General features: G+C 33.1%; 1 protein-coding gene across 1 annotated transcript; it reads right to left on the bottom strand.

The window, feature by feature from the left end:
• Positions 1 to 3,602: 3,602 nt before the first annotated feature.
• LOC105337595 (uncharacterized) lies at positions 3,603 to 20,240 on the bottom strand. The gene is made up of 6 exons (XM_066077177.1): positions 20,110 to 20,240; positions 18,387 to 18,991; positions 14,758 to 14,975; positions 8,891 to 9,082; positions 8,312 to 8,429; positions 3,603 to 5,349 (listed from the first exon to the last, which is right to left on the bottom strand). Exons 1-6 carry the CDS (start codon positions 20,160 to 20,162, stop codon positions 5,120 to 5,122), a joined length of 1,416 nt encoding a protein of 471 aa, XP_065933249.1. The 5' UTR covers positions 20,163 to 20,240; the 3' UTR covers positions 3,603 to 5,119.
• Between the last annotated feature and the right edge of the window lie 4,900 nt (positions 20,241 to 25,140).

The following is a 25,140-nucleotide window of genomic DNA, read 5'->3' as shown; positions in this document are numbered from 1 at the left end:
CCTTAATGTAATTAGTATAGTGTTAACATATTAGAGAACATCGGAATCGTTTTGAAATTATACAAATATTTTCACGCTTACCATGCATTGCTAAAGAAAGTCATTCAGAAAAGAAAACAACGAAAGCGTTATTAAGATAAATCCTATAAAGGGAAATAAGTTTTAATGATAAAATGGGACATCCAAATTAAGTAATTTAATAAACAAAAAGACGTTTGAGCTCCACAAAACAACACATTAAAATGCTAAAAATAATTTAAAAAGCAGCTGTTTAAACAAAATGCTGCTGTGTGCTCAACAAAAATGCACATTTAAATATATATATAAAAAAAAAAGAAAAGTAAATGTAATTTTATATAATCCACATAAAATACAGTAAATAAAAGAAACATGCATTATCAAGTCAAAAATTAAAAAAAATCCAAAACAACAAAACCAACATGACTCCATTTTCAGGGATAATGTGCCTATAATTATCATGACGTCAACAATTTTATTATGCCAAGAAAAATACATTTAAAAAAAAAGAATGTAAAAACAATTTCTAATTAAAGAAAATGCATCAAGAATATGTGTTCCTTAAAATGAAAGCTTGTGTGTTAAAATGCATATATTTTTTCTTCTTAACGTTGACGGTTTTCAGAATTCTTACCGAATTGTCACTTTGAACTTACTAAACAAGAAGTCGTTGGGTCGTATTACTCATCATAGCAGTAACATTAAACATTTACTTTACCCAACTAAATTCAACCCCCTCTCCCCCAACAAAAAGAAAGTGGTCTATTCTTGACCCAGGGTTCTCTGTAATTTAAACATTAATATTTTTTACACCATCTTCAAATTGGTTTTTTACTTTTATATAACAGAATTTTCAAACTATTCAATTTAAAATCTAAGAGAAGCGCTACGACATAAATGATAAATCTATGAATTATAATTGAACCTAAATAGTTAAAATTGCTTGGTCCGACTTAATAGCAAATTTTGTCTACGCTTTTAAACGATGATTTTGCTAAGCATGTGTATAATTATTGACATTGCAGTAAGTTTCCTTGTCAATTAAGCCATATTTCAATGAAAAAAGTTACAAAATTTTCTAACAAGAAAAAACGACATATAAAGGCGATCGCGTTATTTCGCCTTATATTATAATTCGTACCCGACGTCGTGACGGGGATAATTGTTTATTACGATTTTGACATCGTCTTAATAATCTAAATATGGTAGTGTACTGGCAAATAAAAAAAATTAACTTTGGTCATGTTGTTCACTATTATTTCTGCAGTTTGTTTTGTTTTCAATCGATGCATATCATCCGGGTTGAATAAACCCAAACATTCGGGGGACGAAACCAAACGGTTTTCTTTCCTAAACATTCCCAAACTGCATTTTGGTTTGGTTTTTTTTGTATTTTTTTTTTTGTATGCCGATTAGAAAGTATTTTTATTTAATTTGAATATTTATAACTTTTAGAGAGGTGTGAATAGGCGAAAGTCTATAACTTTTTAAGATCATTGGTTTGTATGGAAAAGCATTTGATACAATACTATAATAGCAAAAAACATAGGTAATCACAGATTACAAAGCTCACCGAGACGAGACATCACCTTTATGAAACTTCACCTTTATGAGATCACCTTTATCATATTAAATGAAAATCATACTTTATGATCTTGGATATTCATGGATTCTGTTTTGACACAATATCGTATATCATCTGTTAAAAAATTGTATGATAATCATATGTTCATATGTTAATCAATACAATAATATAAAATTAAATATTGCATACTATCATATAGTACAATAAAATACCATAATAAACAATGATGAGATATGATATTGTAACGTATGATATTACATTATATTGTGTTATACGTTATTGTATTTGATCAAATAATACAATATCATAATATATAAAACAATATAGTATTATATTACAATATCATATTACATAATACATCATAACATTGAAACATATGATATTATATTGTATAATATAGTATGATATTGTATGATACTGTATCATTTTTGATACATAATATGATATTGTATCATATAATACAATATTATTTGATACAACATTGTATCATCAAATGATACAATATTATGTGATAAAGTAAAATATTATATAATACAATATTATATCATACATATTGTATCAAATGATACAATAATATATTTTACAATATCATACAATACAATTTCATGTGATGTGATAATATATCATATTATAAACCAATATCATATTATACAATATCGTATGATACAATATTATATAATATAACAGTATCATATTATACAATTTCATGTGATATAATTCTATATTACAGAAACTAATATCATATTATACAAAATCGTATGATACAATATTATAGAATATACAATATAGTATCATAGGATACAATATTACATTTTGCAATATCTGATGTAATAGTATCATGTGATTAAATAATAAATTAATAATACAATATAATATTATACAATATTGTATCATAACATACAATACTATACATACTATACATAACGTTATCATGATACAATATCATTACATAAAATATCAAGAACAAAAAAAAGTTATACAATATAATATCGTATCATATAACTTTTTATAATATTACATATGATATCATATTGTATTATATTAAACAATATTGTTTCATACCATACAATACTATATCATAGGAATCATGTTATATCATTTATCAACAAACACATCTATCTATCGAGCAGGTTTGAGTAAGGTAGGAGATTTCTTTAGCATCCTTGATAATGGAGATCAGGCTCTGCATCTGAAGCAACCTCTGCGTTTCATTTATAATATAGTTAAATCAACTATGCAAGCTATCATCTATAAAACAGTGACTTGTTCCAAAAAAACTAAACCTCATCCTGCCTCCGAAACCTATGGCTCAGATTCAGCAGGTGCATCAGTATACATAAGACGCATCTCCATGCAAGTTTGGTGAAGTTCAGACCAGTAATAACTAAGATATCATCATCAGAGGGCACAAGCAATTAAAACCTTAACCTGCTCCAGCATCCGCAACCTATGGCTCAGATTCAACATCCATGCCTGTCAGGTGCATCTGTGTCATAAGACACACCATCCATTCAAGTTTGGTGAAGTTAGGACCTGTAATAACTAAGATATATTTTTTAGCATCCTTGATAATGGAGATCAAGCTCTGCATCTGAAGCTTCCTCTGTGATTCATTCATTTCATACTACAGTTTAATCAACTATGCAAGTTTGAAAAAGTACTATTATCTATTAAACATGTGACCTGTTCCAAAAAACTTAACCTCCTCCAGCATCTGAAACCTATGGCTCAGACTCAGCATTCAAACCTGTCAGGTGCATCAGTATCATAAGACACACCATCCATGGAAATCTGGTGAAGTACGGACCAGCAGTAACTAAGATATCATCATCAGAGGGCACCTGCAACAAAAACTTTAACCAGCTCTAAAAACCTTAACCTCCTCCAGCATCCGAAACCTATGGCTCAGACTCAGCATTCAAACCTGTCAGGTGCATCAGTATCATAAGACACACCATCCATGCAAGTTTGGTGAAGTACGGACCAGCAGTAACTAAGATTTAATCATCAGAGGGCACCTGTTTCAAAAACTTTAACCAGCTCCAAAAACCTTAACCTCCTCCAGCATCCGAAACCTATAGCTCAGATTCAGCACTCAAGCCTGTCTGGTGCATCAGTATCATAAGACACACCATCCATGCAAGTTTGGTGAAGTACGGACCAGCAGTAACTTAGATATTGCTATCAAAGGGCACCTGCAACAAAAACTTTAACCAGCTCCAAAAACCTTAACCTCCTCCAGCATCCGAAGCCTATAGCTCAGATTCAGCACTCAAGCCTGTCTGGTGCATCAGTATCATAAGACACACCATCCATGCAAGTTTGGTGAAGTACGGACCTGCAGTAACTTAGATATTGCTATCAAAGGGCACATGCAACAAAAACTTTAACCTGGTCCAACAACCTTAACCTCCTCCAGCATCTGAAATTTAGGACTCAGATTCAGCATCCAAGTCTTTCAAGTCCATAAGTAGGTCCAGATGCATCATCCATGCAAGTTTGGTAAAGATAGGACAAGTAATAGCTTAGATACAGGACCTGCAACAAAAACTTTAACCAGGTCCGGACGCCGACGCCGACGCCGACGCCGAGGGTATAGCATAAGCTCCCCCTGACTTCGTCTCGGTGAGCTAAAAACGGACCATGCAGTTTTAAGTAAACACCATGGTAACAGAAATGGAAATATAAAGAAATTGAAATGAGTGCATCACAACACAGTCAATAAAATAAAAAAAAATGTATCGTAACAATTTTGACCAAAAAAACCAACAGAAATTTGCAGAATGAGCATAGAGCATAACGCAAAGCAACAAAAAATAGTTTTATTTGAGTACGAGAGTTTGAGGTACTGAGTATTGGAAAAAAAATCTTGCCTCACAATAGATTTCATTATTTGGTTTTCAAAGATTCATTTTACATTAAAATTATCTATGACACTATATGACTAATCCTAGACCTGTCTCCAGCTTAGTTGGTACGGTTACAATTCAAGCAGAAAATTTCCAAATTTTATTTTTTTATTTTTAATTTTTACAATGTTTTACTGAAATATTTCAATAGTCTGTCAAAATTAAAGTTTTCAAGATACATGCAAGGTGCGTTGCTCACAAAATTTTTTTAGTTAACAAGGTTCCTATCCTGGTTTTTTTTTCTTTTTTACATTTGTTCAATATACTAATAAAAGTTGAGCTCCAACCATTCACATTTGTCTGAAATCTTGTTTTTTTCCTATTCAGCATTCATTATGTAAAAAAAGGCATGCCTGTGGTCTTTAAACTCAACAAAAAATTGTAAGCTCTTTAGCTTGCTTCGAACTCGACGTTTGGCAGTTAAACTTTGGTTGACCAAACTTGATCTAAGGCCCTAATGAAGCACTCCAAGCATCAATAAAGGAAATTTAAAATTTGTACATTTTAGCTCAAATCGTGACCATGCTAACTTAGGCTTGAGGCAGGACTAGGAAATTACTGAACACAATTTGGTGTTAATAAATAATCAGCTAACAATTTCAAATAATCAGCTAACAATTTCCTCTAACTTCTTTAAGTATTCGCCAACAGTCTGCTTCAATGCTCCTAACTGAAACGTGGTCAGTTTCTTGTACACACTAAAAATACAATTTTTTTCGTCCAATTCTTTTGTCTCTTCAACAGCAACAATTTTACTTTGCAGTTTATAAGCATACCGATTACCAGGACCTAAATTTTCGGAAGACTTTTCCAGGCAATACACCAAAATTACAAGAGCTGAAAAAGAATAAAATTTAATCAACTGCAAATATAATAAAATTTCATGAAAATGATCTGCCATTGGTTGAGAAATCACATATTTATTCATTCTAATTTTAAAATTAAAATTCTAAAATAAAAAAAATATCAACCTGTTTCTTGTTTACACAGGTGGAATGTAAACTAAATGACTAATTTTTTTTCTTAAGACTTTGAAACAATTTATAAAAGAGTATATAAGGTTCCAGGTGTAATGATAAATGTGATGATAGGCCAAGCTACCAAATCACTCACGTAACCAACAACAGTGGTAACTCTGATCAAATCAGCTTGTTGGTATCAAATACAAAATATTTGGTAGAGTTAATCTGGTTTAGTACAATTTTTTTTTATTTTTATTTCTCCATTTATTCTTATGTTAAACATTGAGCTCCGTCTGTTGTTTCAGTTTTTGAGAACAAGAGGCCAATTGGCCTTAACGGTCACCTGAGTAGCATATATCCCATACACAAACTTGTCATGGAGTCTTATATATGCATCTAAATAATTAGGTTTCATACTGGAGTAGAAAAATTATAAATTTGTAATGACGACCACATTTAATTAAAAAAGAACTGTGAAACCTATAATTTTGGTGAAAAACTAAAAGATCTGGTCTACAAAATCATGAATTCAGTTTTCCTTTCAGTTGTGTGGGAGTAAAGAAGATAATTTTTTAACATTATATGCATTAACATTTATACATCCATTTTGGCCCTGCCCTAGAGTCAAAACCCATACCCCAGGGGACATGAAAATTAAAATTTCAGTAGAGGACTTCTTGATAAACATAATTATTAGTCATTTTTTTTTATACAGATGTGTGAGAATAGAGAAGAAGATTTTTAAAAATTATATGCATTAACACTATATTGCCATATTGCCCCCCCCCCTCCCCATGTCCTGAACCCCTGACCCAGGGGCCATGAATTTCACAATTTAGGTAAAGGAGATTGTGGATATCATAACCGTGTATTCAGTTTTTTGCTCACATGTGTGGGAGTAGAGAAGAAGATTTTTTGAGATTTAAAACATTTTTACTATATGGCCATATTGGCCCCACCCTAGAGCCTGAACACCTAACAAAGGGGCACATGAATTTCACAATTTTGGTAGAGGGCCTCATGGACGTCATAACTATGCATTTAGTTTTTAACAAATATATATGGGAGTAGAGAAGAAGTTTTTCGAAGATTTAATACATTTTTACTATTTGGCCATATTGGCCCCACCCTAGAGTCTGAACCCCTGACCAAGGGGTCATGAATTTCACAATTAAGGTAGAGGGCTTCATGGACATCATAACCATGCATTTAGTTTTTAACAAATATATATGGGAGTAGAGAAGAAGATTTTCTAAGATTTAATACATTTTTACTATATGGCCATATTGGCCCCACCCTAGAGCCAGAACCCCTGACCCAGGGGCCATAAATTTCACAATTTTGTTAGAGGGCGTCATAGACATCATAACCATGCAACCAGTTTTTTCCTCACATGCGTGGGAGTAGAGAAGAAGAATTTTGAAAATTTGGCTTTTTTTTGCATATTTGGCCCCGCCCGTGGCACCCCAGGGGCGGTAGAGCCATAAATTTCACAATTTAGATTCTTCTTACCATAGAGATACTTCACACCAAAAATGGTAACGATTGGCCTGGTAGTTTTCAAGAAGAAGTAAAAAATGTAAAATTGTTAACGCACGACACACGACGACGGACGAAGACCAATTGCAATAGGTCACCTGAGTGACTCAGGTGACCTAAAAAGATTTCAAAGATTTTTCTCTCTTCATTTCTATGCAAGAAGTCACTCCCTATTGTGACCCCACCTAATCCCTGGGGATTATGATTCAATCAAACTTGAATTTAAACTACATGACGCTGCTTTCACACCAGTAGTTTCAGCTTTTCTGGGCGGGTTGCCAAACCCCATGAATGTACATCCTCAAACCCCATGAATTTACATCCTCAACAAAAACAAATTTCACAGAGTAAGTTTATTTAAACTGAAAACCCATGCATCCACAAAATTATATCCCCATGAATAAGCAAAAACCCTACACTTGATGCAAAATTGGTTCCCACAAATTTAAATGATTCCACAATAATATATATTTTTGATGTGATGATAGAAGTCTCAAACATACAATGTGAACCAAACTCCATTTAACAGAAAGCATCCAAGTTATATATGTGTGTAAACTTAGCATCTAGACACAATGTGACAGAACCCTGTACAACTCAGAGTAGTTATTTTTAGGGATGGGATGATCCACTGAGGCACCGGTGCATCACAGTATTTATTTTGATGATATTTGGATTCATACATTTGCCTTTAAAACAACGATACCTAAGAGAACTTTTTTTTATTTTCTAAAAATATCCAAGCTTCATATATTGGCTATTTTTAGTTCGCGCACGTAATATGAAAGTACAAAGATGGCAAAAAACCTCATAAATTTGTTAAAACTGTTATAAAGCTAAATCCAGAGTGTGTAAAACTTTTGGATTACTTGTTTATGAAAAAAGTAGTGTATACAAGACTAAAGCAATTTGTAAATTGTGCAACGCTCTTTTAAATATAATGAAATCACTTTGAACATGTGGTAATACATCGACAGATTGAATAAGTTCTAAACCCTTATTCATGTTTTCATTTAGTTGCACTGTATTGTGATATGTACAGAATCGGTTAGGTACAGTATCGTCCCAGCCCTAGTTATTTTCAAGCTTAAACAGACTTGACTGTTTGGAAATCAAATTTTTAATTATTTGATTTAAATACATAAGGTAATTTATAGCAAAATGAACATGATTATAACATTAATTGGTTCTAATTTTTCAATGAATCAACAACATACTGTAGTTGAACACCATCATGTACATGTTATAGCTTGATAGGATAATAAATATAATATGCAATAAATATTAGCTAATTTAACCTTTGCTGTCCATTAGGCTGCGCACAGTTGATCTTCTGACTAAAAAAGTGCTTTTGTTGGGAGAGTAGGGCTCTAGTATATCGTTCCTTTCATTGTAGTCCACACATACAATGAAGACCTGTAGGGTGGAAAAGGTAATACAAAGGTTTTACGCTGAAAACAATTTCTGTATAAAATATCATTGGTTAGAATTTGATTTCTATTCCTGAATATAATTTCTTTCATAATCAGGATTTATTGCAGCTGTACTTTTTCCTTATTCTGACTTTTTATGCATGTGTATTAGTGCAACCATTACAACTTTCTAAGAAGCTTATTCACTGCATTGATAAAATAGATTGCTCAAAATTACCCTGACTGGACATTCATTGATATAGATCAGATATTTGCATGAGAATTAGTCAACAGATTTAACTTATCTGATATGAATCAGACTAAGACAGGTTAAAAACTAATTACTAAAGAGTTGTTTAGCTTTATTTCTTTTAATATGAACTTATTTGTTATCAGTGATTCAACTCTTATTTTGTGAACTTGAATAAACTAAGTCAATTTTGGTATTTATTCCGTAATACAGACCTTGGAGCGAGGGACGCTGTTGAGATTATCTGGTTTGGTGATGGTTACTTTCTTGATGTGACTAAGTTCACCATGTTTTCCTTGATACATGTATTCTGTCAATGACTTTGCTAGTTGCAAGTGGTAACTGTTAACATACTCCTCAGAAAAACTGATGACACACAATGAGTTTTCTAGCTTTTGATAGGATCTCTGAAAAAGAAGATAAAGAAACACATTTTTTATAAAACGAGACAAATCATCATTCACTTAATTAATAGATTTGTGCATCCAAACATATTCAAAACACCATGATATTCGTATTATGTCGATTGGTGTTTTAAAAATATATATAATTTAAAAGAATTTGTTATAGAAGATGCAAACTTCATTAATTTTCGTCTCTAAAGAACTCAAAATCAGTTCGCTTTATCAGTTTATTTGTTATAAGCGAATTCATTATAGCCATAAAAGTTTGCAAGGATTTGTTAAAGCAAACATTAATTCATAGAAGCATTTGGTCCCCATATTATTTTCAATCACGCCTCCACCACAACTGGGGTATATGTAAACCGGCCAAAAAATAATGGTCGGTTGTTTTCTGATTGAGGTTTTTAGGTTGCACATATTCTAATGCATGAACTACACATTGTAGTTACATGTTTGTGAAAACAAACAAAGGAAACTACAGTCGCACCTGTTTTAAGCGGCCACCTGTGGGAAAATGACAAACTGGTCGCTAAAGACAGTTGGCCTTTTATTCCAGGTTTCAAATTAATGAAGAAAAAACACTGAGTATTTTCATTTTGGCTCGATTGCACAAATTTATTAATAGCATCTGTAATGGCAGCGTACATGGTGAATGCACAGCTCAGGTTGCTGAATAAACAGTTTAAATTAATTTTAATTGGCCGTTTTAATTCCATTTATCTATCAAAGGATTAAGAGCAATACATTTTCTGCTAAATACGCCCGAATAATAATTTTTCAAGTGATAAAATGCGGTAAACAAACAGAGGTGGCGTTTCCGTACAGAGGGTATATGCTGAACAACGATAGCCAATGTTTTACCTCTTAAAAAAGTATCAAAATTCCATTGGGATATATAATAAGTACCCCTTTTATTGTCTCAAAGACATTTCTAGAAAAAAGGTGCGTATTACCGGCTTATTGCTGTACATGTTAAGCTATTTAGTGCAAGACTGGCCGTTTTATAACTTTGTAAATATCAAGTATATAAGTACGTGTAGATATTATAACAGCACAAAACAGGTGTTATGATAATCAATAATCTCATTAAATCTCAGCAGACTTCAAATTACACACTCAATTATTTGTCATTAACTCACCAACAGCTTTCGAAGTTTGGCCTCTTTCGATACGGGGTCACATGTCAGAGTTAAAAGTCATGTGACAAAACAGACAAAATGGTCTTTGAAAACAGGCATGTTTGAACCATGGGACCTAAAAACTGTGGCCGCTGGCTGCGTTAGACAGGTGGACGCTTAAATCAGTTAAAATATAGTGAAAAACTAAACGGGCGGATTGAAACTGGCGCTCATGGCGAGTGGCCGCTGATTAAAGGTGGCCGTAACAGCAGGTGCGACTGTACTATCAATAAAACATTAAAAAAGGTTTATTCCTCGAGAGAATTTCAATATGATTTGAACAGTTAGTGATGCCTTACTTCAAGTGCACATCCACATACCGAGTGCATAATGTCTGGTTTTTATTGTAGACCACGCCCACACTACATCCAACACAATAGTTAATCAAAAAAAAGTAACAACGAAACATCGTGTCCATAAGTTTCTACAAAAACTCCCTGTTTTCCTAGGTCCATGATGTGTCTGCATAATCTACTAGTGTGGTTAGTGCATGTGTGTTGTTACATCAGTACGACACAGGAAAACGTTATACAATTATCGAGGGTTTTAGAATGTGTGCCTGGATTTCAGTCTATGTCATTGAATATTCCTTACCAATGCAGAAGGTGTCATAAATTTTTCTGTTCAAAATGCATTTCTAATTATCGGTATCTTTTTCTTCAATGTATTACGTACAGGTGTGAAGTGAGAAGTGTAACAATAGAAATCAGCAAATAATGGCGGTAATCTGAGATAAAAGGGAAAAAATGTGTATCTATTAATTCATGTCAGGTTAAACAGAATTAAAGTTTGCCTAGGACTCCATTAAACTTTAAAATTTTCGAGATTTTGCTACATTCTTGTTCAGAAATCTTAATAAATAACATTAGACACCATTTTACAATTGTTAATATTATTATACTTACATGTAAAATACTAAAATCTGTTTGGTTTAGATGCAGTTACATGTAATAATCAGTTTTGTTACACTTTCATGTTAAATACTGAAATCTGATTGGTTAAGACGCAGTTAATAATATTTTCTATTACCCTCAGCGTTAGTAACGCACTAAGCAACGGGTAACATTAAAAAATGTTACATGCGCGAAAATTATGCGCGTACAGTTCGCTGTAGAATTCATGTTATTCCTATATAAAAGCAGTAAAATTTTCTTAAAAATTAAGACATTCAGTATAACAAAATAAATAGTGCCTGTTTGGGAGGATAACAGTTGAAATTGACGCATCGGTTGACAATGGTTTTCTCGGGTGTCAATTTCAACTGTTACCCTCCCAAACAGGCACTATTTATATACTATTAGCCTAAGCATTAGCAACACATTTCACAACGGGTAACACAACGAATTGTTACATGCACGTGAAATATGCTCTTACGATTTGCCATAGAAATCACATCATTTCTATATAAAAGCAGTAAAAATTTTCTCTAAAATTAGGACATTCAGTATAATAAAATAAATAATGCCTGTTTGGGAGGGTAACAGTTTAAATTGACATCCAAAGAAAACCATTGTCAACCTCCGCTTCGCTTCGGTTAACAATGGTTTTCTCAGGGTGTTAATTTCAACTGTTACCCTCCCAAACAGGCACTACTTATGAAAAGGGACATGGTCATGATCTTTGTCAAAATTTATTTTTCCGTTTTGAATGTTTACAAGGGTTTAGTAAGGCATTTCTAATAGTCAACCAAAGTTTGAGTGTCAGTCTTCGAATTATAAGCGAGATACAGAGCTCACAATTCTTTGATATGTACTAAAAAAATTGCTGCCCATACTACAGTCTGCTTTTCCCAATGTGGTGAACAAGTGACTGATAAGTCATAAAAATAATATATTTATTAAAAATATGACCATTTGTTAGGCCAAAAAAAAAAATGTGTGTTTCCGGTTTCCCGACCGACCCTATTTTTTATGCGCAGACTCTAACACTTTTTATTCCAAATCCAGGTCACCAACCGTTATTGGTTTAAACAATAGAGTCTTTACCAATCAGAGTTTAACAAGGGCACCGCTAAGCGGAGCATCCCCTTGCGACATGAGTTTTTGTATGTAGGGATGCATTATTTAGGAATATATAGTTATGTTAATGAGAAGACCACATTCTACTAACCCTCCATTACTGCAAAAACTACAAGTTCTTTACCTGTACTAGATCTAAATCCAAAAAATATCAAGTTGTTGATTTGAACTGCTTACTTTCACTTTGGTTTAAAAGAAGTGAAGCGGAAGATAGATAACTCTTACTCAGAAATTTCGATTGATAACTGATCGTATACAAAGTTGATTTTGATATTGATTTAATGAAATAATAATTTGTAATAGTATTAATGGTTTGGAAATGCACATGCATTTCTTATTTGTTATTTTACAGAAGTGTGCAATCTATGATAAATAATTTTAGTTTTGAACGAATTTTGTCATAATGTATGCCCCCACCCCTCCTTTGCAATAGTGTATAATTTTATCGAAGTTTTTGCATAAAAATTTGACCAATTAATATATGACATTGCATTTGTTTTAATCTTTTTCAATGAGACATATTTGTATAAAGGTTGAGGAAATTCTATTGGAAGGTTTTTTTTTAATTTACTAGAAAATTGAAATGGAGTGCACACACACACATACATACACACACACATACGAACACACACACATACATACGAACACACACACGCACGGTAGCGATGCTATATCCCCTTCGCAACAAGTTGCGCGAGGGGATAAAAAACGCTTGTAACAATTCAATAGAAAACACCACTTATCAAAGCGTTTTAAAGATTTCTAAGTGCAGATTGACAACATGGATGAAAGTTATCCTTGATTATTTTAGCTAAATTATCAATGCAATAAATAGTTTTTTAGGGCAGTGATGTGTTATAAATTAATATACAGCCTACTCCGGATATACTGAAATTCAGGGAACCATGCAAATTATTTCAATATATCCGTATTTCAAAATAAGCGAAATTGACTGACGTGGAGCCGCCATTTTTGAAAGTACATTCCCGATGTAAGCATAGAAAATCAAACCCAAACAAATTATTTGGTCATCATTTATCTATTACAGTGAACAGATTACATAAAATATTAGTCCTTCAAAGTTTTATTAAAATTATGTCCGTAAGTTTTGTAAGTTTCATTTTGTTACTATCTTAAACCTCATCATAATCTCCGATCGCATTCTTCCACATTTAAGAGAAAAATCACCCGACTCAAACGCTTAAAATACTGCTGAACGCTGCTTGTATATCATCGTAAGTGTACTCGAGATAATCTCAAAATCCTTAGCTATTTCGAATTTAAGCTTTGTCCTTTTATCAATAGCCATAACTAGTTCGTATTTTGTGACCGAAGATAAGGTTTTTCTTTTTCGTGAGGTTTCCATATTACATCTAGCCTCAATACAACCGGTTTCTTAAAAACAAAAAAATCAACAGTGAGTAAATTTTACTTTTTTTTAAGTATAAAAACACACATGATGAGAACTTATCAATTCACACCTTTGTATATCAACCGGTCAGTCTGGCATAATTACTGTCACCAACCGTGACAACAGCCGCCAGGGAGTACTTCAATATTACCGTTATAAAAACAACTAATTATCACCTATGGGGACCGATCAGTGGCTTCAATATAAGCGATATTTCAAAATAGCCGATTTCATTATATCCGTTAAATCAATGCAAAGAATATGAGAGGTAAAAACTGGGGATTTATTTCTATTTCAAAATAAGCCGAATTTCAAAATAAGCGATTTCAATATACATGTAAGTGGAGTAAGCTGTATAAAGATGTACATGAAAAAAGCAGAGGCAAAGTGTTTTTTTTTTATTTCTGGGTGTGTAGACTGCAGACATCGTAAGTCTTTGAATAAGCCTAACATATCATTCACAATAAAATAAGATTTTAAAATGCTGCATTTCAATTGCAAATGAAATTTTAAAAATTAGTAGTAAACCATTAATTAATCATTCATTTTTTTTTTTTTTAAATTATTGAAAAGATTTAATTCTAAGGCTCTCGTCTGATCATCCAGAATTTCCTTGTTCTGAATTAAACACCTACAGTTACGATATTAATGTCTACTGTTATGTCAGTTGACCAGGAAAATAGAACTAATAACTACTATATAATATATTTGTGGTAATGAGTATTATACTCTGTTATTCTATAGTGGCTGTAATATTCATATTTTCTAATAACATGAAAATAAAATCTTCGTATAAAATGCAAATTAATCTTAGAATTAAGAAAGCATTAATTCTGTAACAGTTGTCACTATCCACAATTGCTCCACCTGCAACATACATTTTCTTAATGTATAGAAAAATCACATGCTAGGAAAGGGGAAAACTTAAAAACTCATTGTCGACCTACCTACCCTATTTTAAAATTTGATGAAATAGGAAACACACATATATATATATATTTTGGCCTTATTAAAAATACGAAATAAATTTTCGATTTTTTTTCCATAAATGAACATATTACACAAGCATACCTTTAATTCTTCTTGTTGTGGTAATGTGCCTTTTTTAGCACCCCCTGATATATTTTGTCCACTAGCTGAGGATTCTGATTGTCTTTTCCTTCGACACCATCTGGATAAACATCGACAAATGCAGATACAACAAAACAACTCCAATATGGCTGATATAAGGAAGACAATTGTTGTTATAACTACTGATTGTCCAGCTGACACATTTTGTTTAGAGTACTCTGAAAAGAAAAATGTTTACTGACAATGAAATGAATTCATACATATGTGAGCTTTTAACAAGAAAAGCCACCCAAATTAACCTTGTATTTGGCCACATCAATATAATATTTTGTACTCCGGACAAATGACTTCAAAATTTAGGAGCTAACAATTTGGTAACAATTTTATAAGCTCACCAAGAAGAGGCATCACCCTCACGAGATGAAAATCATAGTTAATGATCTTCAATAAAATATTAGATACTGAAGTGTGGTTTAATGCAATATCATATAAAATCATGATACAAAATTGTATAATAATCGTATTGTATGTAAATTTCATGCTGTATTGTATGATACAATATTTATTAATACACTACCTATATAATATTGTATCCTATGACACTATGGAATATTGTGTCTAGTAATTATATATCATATGGTACAATATTATACTGTATAATATCATGATACAATATGATATGACATAAGAGCAGCATTTCATTCATTTTATAACCAGCTCCAAGAGGAAAACACAATTTGGGTTGTTCTAAAATCTTAAACCTGTCTAAGCATCCAGATAATCAAGATCACTCTTGGTATCTGAAGCTACCTCTGTGATTCATTTATATAGTTTAATCAACCACGCACTTTTAATTAGTACTATTATTTATTCAAACATGTGACCTCCTCTAAAAAGTATAACCACCTCCAGCATCCTATACCTATATGGCTTAGATTCAGCATCCACGACTGTGGAGCACATCAGTATCACAACATGCATCATCTTTTTAAATTTGGGAAAGACTGAACCTGTCCAATAATAACTTAGTAAGAGCTGTCTATCAAAGGGCACCTGCTTCAAAAACTTTAACCAGCTCTAAAGACCTTAACCTTATTCAGCATCTGAAACCTATAGTATTATTTTATGTGTCACGATTTTAACAATTTAGAATCTACACTATCCTAGGATGCTTGCATAGTATTAAATTTCACTAATTGTATCATTGTAGTTCTTGAGAAGATTTTTTAACTGTTTTCTCTATATATTTCTATGTTAAACATTGAACCCCTCCTGGGGCTCGAGTATTGGTCTGGGGATCTTGGTTTTAACAATTTTGAGTCTACACAGCCTGAGGATGCTTGAATAATATCACAAATTATAGCATTGTAGTTCTTCAGGAGAATATTTTTAACATTTTCCATGTAGAAGAGTTCATGATAATAAATTCCAAAAAACCATCGGAAAACACCCATATTTGGCTCTAAACCATTAACCTATCAAAAGAAGACAATCTTCGTGACATCATTTCTACACTATATCACTGGGGGTAATTACTTTTTATAAAAAACTTTAATTTTGGGGGTGAGAAATGCATTATACCACATTGGTCCTTTCTGTAAATTTGGTGCAAAGATGTTTTAAACATATTTAACATATCTGAAACTGTTAGAAAAGAATTTCTTTCTGTTCTGAACTAATGCTACAACTGATTGTTTAACGCCATCTGATGCATATTTACGATTTACAGCCATGCTGTTTGTAAATGAATTTAACAGTACTTACTATAAGATTGCAGACAACAAAATATGACCTACTTAACCAACAGAAAGACATCATTCAAAAAATACCTGAGGTGTAGTATCAAATTTTGTCTACACCGAAAATGCCTACTGTAAAAAATGTGAGCATTCTTGTCAAATGCAACGTAAATACAATGTACTATTGTCCAGTTTGTATATAAATAATTTTGTCTGTAAAAACCAAACTTACTTTGTATATCTTTATAAGTGAATTTCTCTTCGGTTGACCTCATGACATCACTTCTGCTGATCAGAAGCCTCATTATCACATGATTGTAGGTAAAAATAACCCTTTAAAGTGGCATAACTCTTTTATTTTTGCATCAATTCGAATTAATTCTTTTGCATTTAATTAAGGAACGGTAGATAATCTCTTTCAAATAAGTTTCACATCAGCTGGGCTCCAGGAACCCTTTCAATTCAAGTCATTTTGCGAAGTCTAAACAGTGTGTGAACAAGCCTTCTGTTCAAACAATCAAGTTTATTCTGTTACTTTTGCAGACTTATTCTGCAAATTTTCCCTGATTTCTTAATTGTATAAAAAACAAGCATTCTGAGAGTATTGCATAAGCAATACACGTCCCGCAATACACGTCCCCTACCGGTAACCCCTTTGATTGAGAATGGCAAAAGTTTGAGACCCTGTATATTAAATATCCCCTATCATAAATGTATTAATTGTAAAGTATGAAATCATGAAAAATGATTATAATAAACAGCAAACAATCTCAAAAATCCATTAAAAAAAGTACATATTTGAAGCAAAGCAAACACAAAAGTCTAGTCTATTATTCAACAGCCAAAACCCGATAATGAACCCGATTGTAATAATAATAATGATAAAACCCTGCCGTTAAAATTTACACAATACTTGACACCATTTTACAGAACTTATTTGTTTGTTATTAGAAATGATAAATGTAATGATACAAATAATGCACGATATTATTACTGACCACATAATATTCTCGTTCATTTAGTACACACCGAGCCCGATAACGAACCCGATCATTAAAAAATTTGGAGTGAAAAAAATTATTTTCTGGAAATTGTGTTGACTAGATGCTACAAAAGTATAAACTTGGTCTGCTGTTTGATATTTTGAAGCTGCTCAGCAAGTTTCACATCATTCGTCAAACGCATGCAGAAAAAAACAACGGAAAACTGAAGTGGGACAGACAGACGGACGGACAGACAGACAGACGGACGGACGGACAGACGGACTGACGGACGCAGAGGAAGGCTATAGTCCCCTCCGGTGAAACCGGTAGGGGACTAATAATATCAAAAACTGGAGCAGAACATGAAGCAAAAATTATTTCGATGCGGTAAATTGAAAATAATATTTTTTATTTTTTTTTAATGAATAACAGCTTGCAGGTCCGAAAAACAAAAATTTAAATTGAAGTGACCTTAGTTAGAAATTTAACCATCATCACTCATTCTAATAAAATGTGCAAATCGATGTCGCTGGCATTACCATAAAAATAACAAGAATATTTAGGTACAACCTAAATTGTGTTAAATAAATAAATAGCGAATTATAAAGTTAAATAATTGAAATTATTCCAAGACAATTCTAACTAGATGCAATGAATACAGAAATGACAAAAACCACATGTTGAAATTATATGTTTTGATATTTAGTTTTTTACTCCAAAAATTATACTATACATGTATAAAGATCATTGGTGATGACATATACTTCTCAAAATAATGAATAAATTTAACCAAATAAACTAGCGTTGAAAAAATGACATTCACCTTATATACAACATGATTACATCTTTTGTTTTAATGAATCACAGAGCAAATTTACAATTACTCTGCATGGATACAAGTACTTACCAACAACAGCTACATTTGTGATATTTGACCAACTTGAATAAGCCTGTGCTTTAGCAACACTGTAAAGTTCCTTGATTCCAGATGCAGTTGATGATAAAATGTCAATTATGTTTTCAAAATAATTCACATTTGGGTTTGAATCCTTTTCTTTCTCTCGCATAAAACTCTCCAGTTTCAGCAGTCTTTCCAAATAATCATTCTCAAAATGTTCAGGAACCGTTTTGGATTTCTCTATAACTTCATTCTTCCTTAGATCTACTTTTTTTTCCAGATTGTCTATTTTGTCTTGCAGGTCTGCAATATATTTGTTTTGTTGGTTTGCCAAATATTTATCAATTACCTGCTCCACTTTTTCTTCAACTAATGCATTCAACTGTTCAGGTGAAAGCACTTGTTCTACTTCTCCCTTCTTATATATCTGAAGGTCACTTGTCTCTTCATTTTCTTTCCTGTATTTCTGAAACTCACTCTTTACAGCATCTTTAACACACTTTCCCAAATCACCATTGCAATTTGTTGAATCGACAAGGCTTTTCAAATCAGTTTCTTTTACACTTTCATCATGATAATCAGCAGGTTTAAACCATATCCCTAAAAAGCTTCCTCTAAAATTATAAAGAATTTCAGAATAAATTTACTTCAATAACATTTACTTCAAGCATATAGCCTACTAATTCTTAAATTATTTTATTTACATTAAATATTTCTAACTTTAAAAGGAGACCGATTCTGCTGGTGTAAATAGGCGAAAGTTTATAACTTTCTAAGATTATTGGTTTGTATGGAAAATTATTTGATACTGTGATAACAAAAAATCAGACCATGCAGCTTTAAATGCTGTTTTGGAGAGACTGTAGTCATTCTATACTCTGTCCCGAATTTTTGCTTCCATCACTTTTTGCTTGATATTTCGATAATTATAAATACCTTAGTGCTCAAACTATGTTCATCCACTAATATGAAAAATGTCCTGATTATCTGTTTTGAAACGCCCCCTCTACTACTTCAGATTTCAATACAGATCCCAAAATATAAAGTCTATACAGATTTTGCATTGCATCAGCCATAATATAGCATGGATGATAACGTTGAAAAATTGCGCGAGGTGTTGAAATGAAAAGATGTAAACATTTCCCATTATAAATCTTGTTTTCGTTCCTGTAAACTGTAATGAGTGAAAAGGGATAATTTGTCGATGGAGATATCTTGGATATTTTCCATATCATTGATTTCAACTGTACTGCTTTTACAGGTATGTGTATTTTTATTAAAAAAATCACCAAAAAGTGATGAAGCAATAACTTGGGACAGACTATAGATATATTTCATTTACATCTTGAATTTCATAAACCTGTAACGTTAGGCACCTTTTGTTTACTTGATCTTGACCTTAATAAAAATTGCTATTTAAAATACAACTGTACAACAATGTCCTGCATGGGCTGTCATAATAAATATCCCTTATATAAATGCTGCTTTGGGAGAATGGCATGGCCATATCATAGGTCAAAACAGTTAATGATATTACATAATGAATGTTAAAGCGAATAAGTGACCCAGTTGTGGTAGTGGTACGTCATAAGTGACGCTAAAGGTAGATTTAAATTTTCTCCAACTCAAAGCGGGATCAATTTTCGTTTTGCGATGTAGTTCTACACGCTGTAGAGTGTTATTTAACGAACTGTAAATCGATGGTATAATCGATTCATGTGTGAATGCTTACACTGTAATAACAGCTGCTGCTATTGCGACTGTTGACGCGGACACCGTTGACATCGTATTTGAAGTTGAATGTGCCGCTTCTCACTCATGGCTAAGGTAGCTAAACACACAGTTTCGTATAAAATCAGGGGGGGGGGGGGGGGGGGTCCCCAGTCGATAGCATGATGGGTAGGGATTTTCCTGCTATTTTTATGCGGTATACATGAAATAATTTTATTTTTATTCTCAGTTGCATAGGGTATAGTCTTATCTTTAGAATAGATGTAAAAATTATGCAGAAATGTTTTTAAAATTTATTTTGTGAGTCTCTGATATAGAGGGAGGTAACTCCATAAACATTGAGTAGCAGGTTAAAAAGCTGGCGAATGTACCCTAGAATTACATGAAAACAAGACCTTAAAACTTGTTCTGTGAAATGCTTGCAATTATGTGTTAGGGGGTGCTAATTAAAAATGAATGGGTGTAGAGCAATTTGGGGCATTATCTCCCATATTTAATTTATCCCAAAGGGGCTCGGTTGCCAGACACTGAAATTTGTAACAATCTTTTTATACGGGAATTTTTTTTTTTTTTATAAATTTCAGTGCCCCTGTGATTTACCACATATTTCTATCTCGTCTAATACACCGTATTACATGTATCACATGATAAATGTGTTATCTTTTAATATTTACACATGTACAAAATTCACCATTTTATCTTTCCATTGATATATAGATATATTTGTAACACGTTTTTATAACATTTCTTTATAGGGTCAGTTTTGCTTGTCCATCATGTGATGACGTCGCGATAACCTCATATAGAAAATTGTGTTTTCCACCTAAGGGTTTTCCCACAAAAACAGAGCTAACCGAAATTTTAAAACCATGATATTTTTGGTCATTTTAGTAGAAAATAACATTTTCTTAAAGAAAAAATCAACATGAAAATTGCAGCTCATATTGCTTTAAACATCAGTTTAGAAAAGATCCGATCGGAAAAAAAAATTATATGGCAGTCACAGTGTATTTTTCAAACGAAACTTTACATTCCTCCAGCACAACATTATCATGATATCAAAATTTACCATATGTACATGTATCGATATTTTTATCGATATTTTTATTCACGCTTTACCTATCGCATGCAGGTGTTGTCAAAGAAAAAAAAAACTCTGGAAGGTGTAAATATTGCAATTTTTGGTAGCAACATGATTTGAAAATCGTATTATATACATGTACATTTATATGATATATTTTTTCATATCATGAATTTTTTCTACCATTTTTTCTACCATTTTAAATGCTTTGTTATTGAATCAAAAAAAAAAATTTTGTACATGTATTTTCATCATTTAAAATACTGTAATTTATACGGAAGCCTTGACATAGGCGGATCTTTGACATAGGCGTCGGAACCGGGGGGGGGGGCTAGGGGGGGCTTAGCCCCCCCCCCCCACTTTTTTTGCAAAGTTATACTTAACCATTAGGCACATAGCATGGTGGAGGGTTCAGCCCCCCACTTCTTATCGGAGGAAAGAATATTGTACCTAAATTTACCTTGAAAGATTGAGAAGTTAGATTCAGAGGCATATTAGCCCCCCCCCCCCCCCCCCCGCCCCCACGGATTAGGAATTTCATGATTTGTGGGGAAAAATTTTGGTAGGTAAAATTAGTTTTGGATAGGTATACTCCCCCCCCCCCCCCCCCCCCCCACGCATTAGGATTTTCATGATTTTTGGAAATAGGTTTTTTTCGCAATATTTCTGAGGATTAGTCTAGCCCCCCCCCCCCCCACACACACACACACACTTTCAATTTGCTTCCGACGCCAGTGCTTGATAAGCCCTTTTTTTAGTCAGACAGCCGAAAATTATGTGCGTACGGTTCGCTGTAGAATTTACGTTATTCCTATATAAAAGCAGTTAAAATTTCTTAAAAATTAAGACATTCAGTATAACAAAATAAATAGTGCCTCGCGTCGGTTGACAATGGTTTTCTCGGGGTGTCAATTTCAACTGTTACCCTCCCAAACAGGCACTATTTATATAATGTTACCCGTTGCTAAGTGTGTTGCTAACGCTGAGGGTAATAGAACGGATTATGAACTGCGTCTTAACCAATCAGATTTCAGTATTTAATAAAAATACCCGTTTTTTGATGCTTCGAGCCAACCCTTTAAATATGGTATAAATTGCGAATAACAATTGAATTGACCTATAGGGGAAATGGATTTCCCGGCTATGTAACACGTGATGTTTTTTGTGCCCTGGCCTGGGGGCCATTAAACTTAGACGAACTCACTTTTGATCTCAGTCTCACTTTTACAAAAGGAATGTATAGTCGAAAATTGAGACTGAGATCGAAAGTGAGCTCGTCTAAGTTTTATGGCCCCGGGGCCAGGAGCTACATACCTGAAGCTAATTAAGTTGATTCATAACAGTTGGTGCGTTGATTCATGACAGTGAGTAAGTTGACTCCTATAAGCAAAAAGTTTAAATTTTTTGCTAATTTGAATCAACTTGCAAACTCCTGAATCAACTTACCCATTGTTACGATTTAATTCACCCACTAGCATGAATGAACTCATTCATGCGCGGATCTAGAGAGGGGTTAGGGGGGGGGGGGGGGGTCCGGACCCTGTAAAATTCAAATTTCTTTAAATTACATTATAAAATTACCAAAAATATGCCCGGACCCCCCGGCAAACTCAAATAACCGTCGGACCCCCCCCCCCCCCTGGAAAAATTTTCTGGATCCGCGCATGTTATTTGTTTTTATGAATTAACTTACACACTGTCACAAATCAACTTAGCCGCTATTATTAATCAACATAACCACTGTAATGAATCAATTTACCCGCTATCATTAATCAACTTACCCACTGTCATGTATCGTCTATAACTTACAGTAAAAAACCTACCTACTGTATTGAATCTACTTATTCACTGTCAAGAATTAACTTATCCACTGCCATGAATAACTTACCCGTTGTCATTATTAATTTACTTACCTACAGTCGTTAAACAACAATGATAGAAGGAAAGTTAATTCTTTACAGACAGTGGCTAGATTGAATCATAAAAGCAAATAAGTTTATTCATGATAGTGGGTGAATAAAATAATGATAGGAGGTAAGTTGATCCCTGACAGTGGGTGAGTTGATTCATAAAAGCAAATAAGTTGATTCATGATAGTTTGTAAATCAAATCATGACGATGGGTAAGTTGATTCATGACAGTGGGAAAGTTGATTTGTGATAGTTGGTAAGTTGATTCATCACAGTAGGAAAGTTGATTCATGAGAGTGATTAAATTTTTAATGAAATTTTGAAATTAAAGTTAATTCGTAACAGTAAGTTGATTTATTTAAACAATAAAATGCTTTCTTTGGTGATTCATTCGGGATATGAAGGTAGCGACATTGCAGAAAAAATACATAACCCGCGTTAGCGGGTTATGTAAATTTTTTCTGCAATGATCGCTACCTTCATTACCCAAATGAATCATCAAAGAAAGCATTTTATTGTTTATAGTAACATCTTTCTTTTAGCCAATTGATAAATTGATTATGAAAAGTAAGTAAAATTCACTAAATTACTGTTAATGTACGTAAGTACGATAACTAAAAGAAACAGCCAAATCGTCTCCTGTTAGACTTTGAGTCTGATGTCGTCATGATTATTTCGTGCAGTCCGTTATTTTTCTTAGGTAGTTGTAGGTCTCGACCAATCGATAAACTGGGCGTGTCAAGTTTGGTCCTGTCACTTTCTTTTCAGTTTCAGCCGCTGTAGATTTCGACCAATCAATAAACGGGGCGGGTAGATTTCAATCTGGCTGTTTCTATAGAGCTATGAATTAACTATAAGTTTCCGTAAGAAATAGAGGGAGTGATACTTGTTGGATGTAAATATAAAAGGATTATACATATGTATATGATATGCCCCCCCCCCCCCCTAAAATTACCATCATCATTTTTTATAATTTTCATTTTGATCCAAATGCCCACAATTAAGATAATATGACATCATTAAGTTTACCTTTCCCACCATTTCCCCATTTTTGGCATAAAACGGCTTTTTTTTCAACAGTTTTTTGTTCAGAAAACATTGAGCACATGCTTTAACAAACGAAGTATTTTTAATCATGTGCCATCATGTGGTGTATCTATCCAAGAATAATTAGAGCCAAAAAAACCCATCTTTGTTCCATATTTCTTATTCAAAAAGAGAAAATGTAAGTTTTGACTGATTTTGATTTTATCTATAAATAGCATCACTTCTAAAGTCATATACAGCCCGTGAGTGCATATACTAGTATATGAAATAAATAGGTGAAAAATATATCTTATATCAACTCTTCTAAAAATTAACATAACAATATAATGCACGTGAAACATTTATTTTTTGTAACATTTGTGCCAGTTTAGAACCGTTTCAACAAGAGCTTGGACTTTCAGTGGGATGTTACTATCTAGTTTGTTCATCAAAACAAGCTGTCAAATATTGACCTGCTTTCTTCTAATTAGCTAAGAGAAGCTCATTAATATTCATTGACTGTCAAAACCGGAAAGATCTGCTCTGCTGTGTGAAATTGACGCTGTTTCAGCGAAATATAACTCTCTGGGTGAAGTCGGGTGAGTGTCATTGCGTTCAATATATTCATCTCTATTAGCCAATGACTGGACAGTTAACCATGAGTAGACCCCGCCTTCGTCAAATCGGAGTTTGTCACGTACTGTCCAAATTCCAAGCTCTTGTTAAAACGGTTCTAAAACCAAGGAAAAGTTAATTACGACAGTTGTATATAAACATGAATCCATGACAACGGATAAACCTCCTAAAACAGTGTGAACAGTCAATTTTAACCCGGGTTTTCCAAAGGAAAAATCCGGTTATTGAAAAAGTGAAAATGGCGGGCGGGCGGCTGCCAAAACGGATACTGTGTACACAAAAGAAAACCTCTTGTTTTTTATTGAGAGCATTATATAATTATATAATAAACTTGACAGGTATTGAAATGTCAAGATATAATGAATGAAAGGAATCTACG

Source organism: Magallana gigas, chromosome 2 (assembly GCF_963853765.1).
Source record: "Magallana gigas chromosome 2, xbMagGiga1.1, whole genome shotgun sequence".
NCBI lineage: Eukaryota > Metazoa > Mollusca > Bivalvia > Ostreida > Ostreidae > Magallana > Magallana gigas.
This window is presented reverse-complemented; position numbering and strand designations above follow the sequence as displayed.

Coding starts and splice junctions, on each gene's coding strand:
- LOC105337595 (XM_066077177.1), bottom strand. CDS start 20,162: ATGTCAACGGTGTCCGCGTCAACAGTCGCAATAGCAGCAGCTGTTATT. Junction 18,992..20,109: donor GCAGCAGCTGTTATTACAGT/GTAAGCATTCAC, acceptor TTATAATTTTAG/AGGAAGCTTTTTAGGGATAT. Junction 8,430..8,890: donor ACAGCGTCCCTCGCTCCAAG/GTCTGTATTACG, acceptor TCCACCCTACAG/GTCTTCATTGTATGTGTGGA.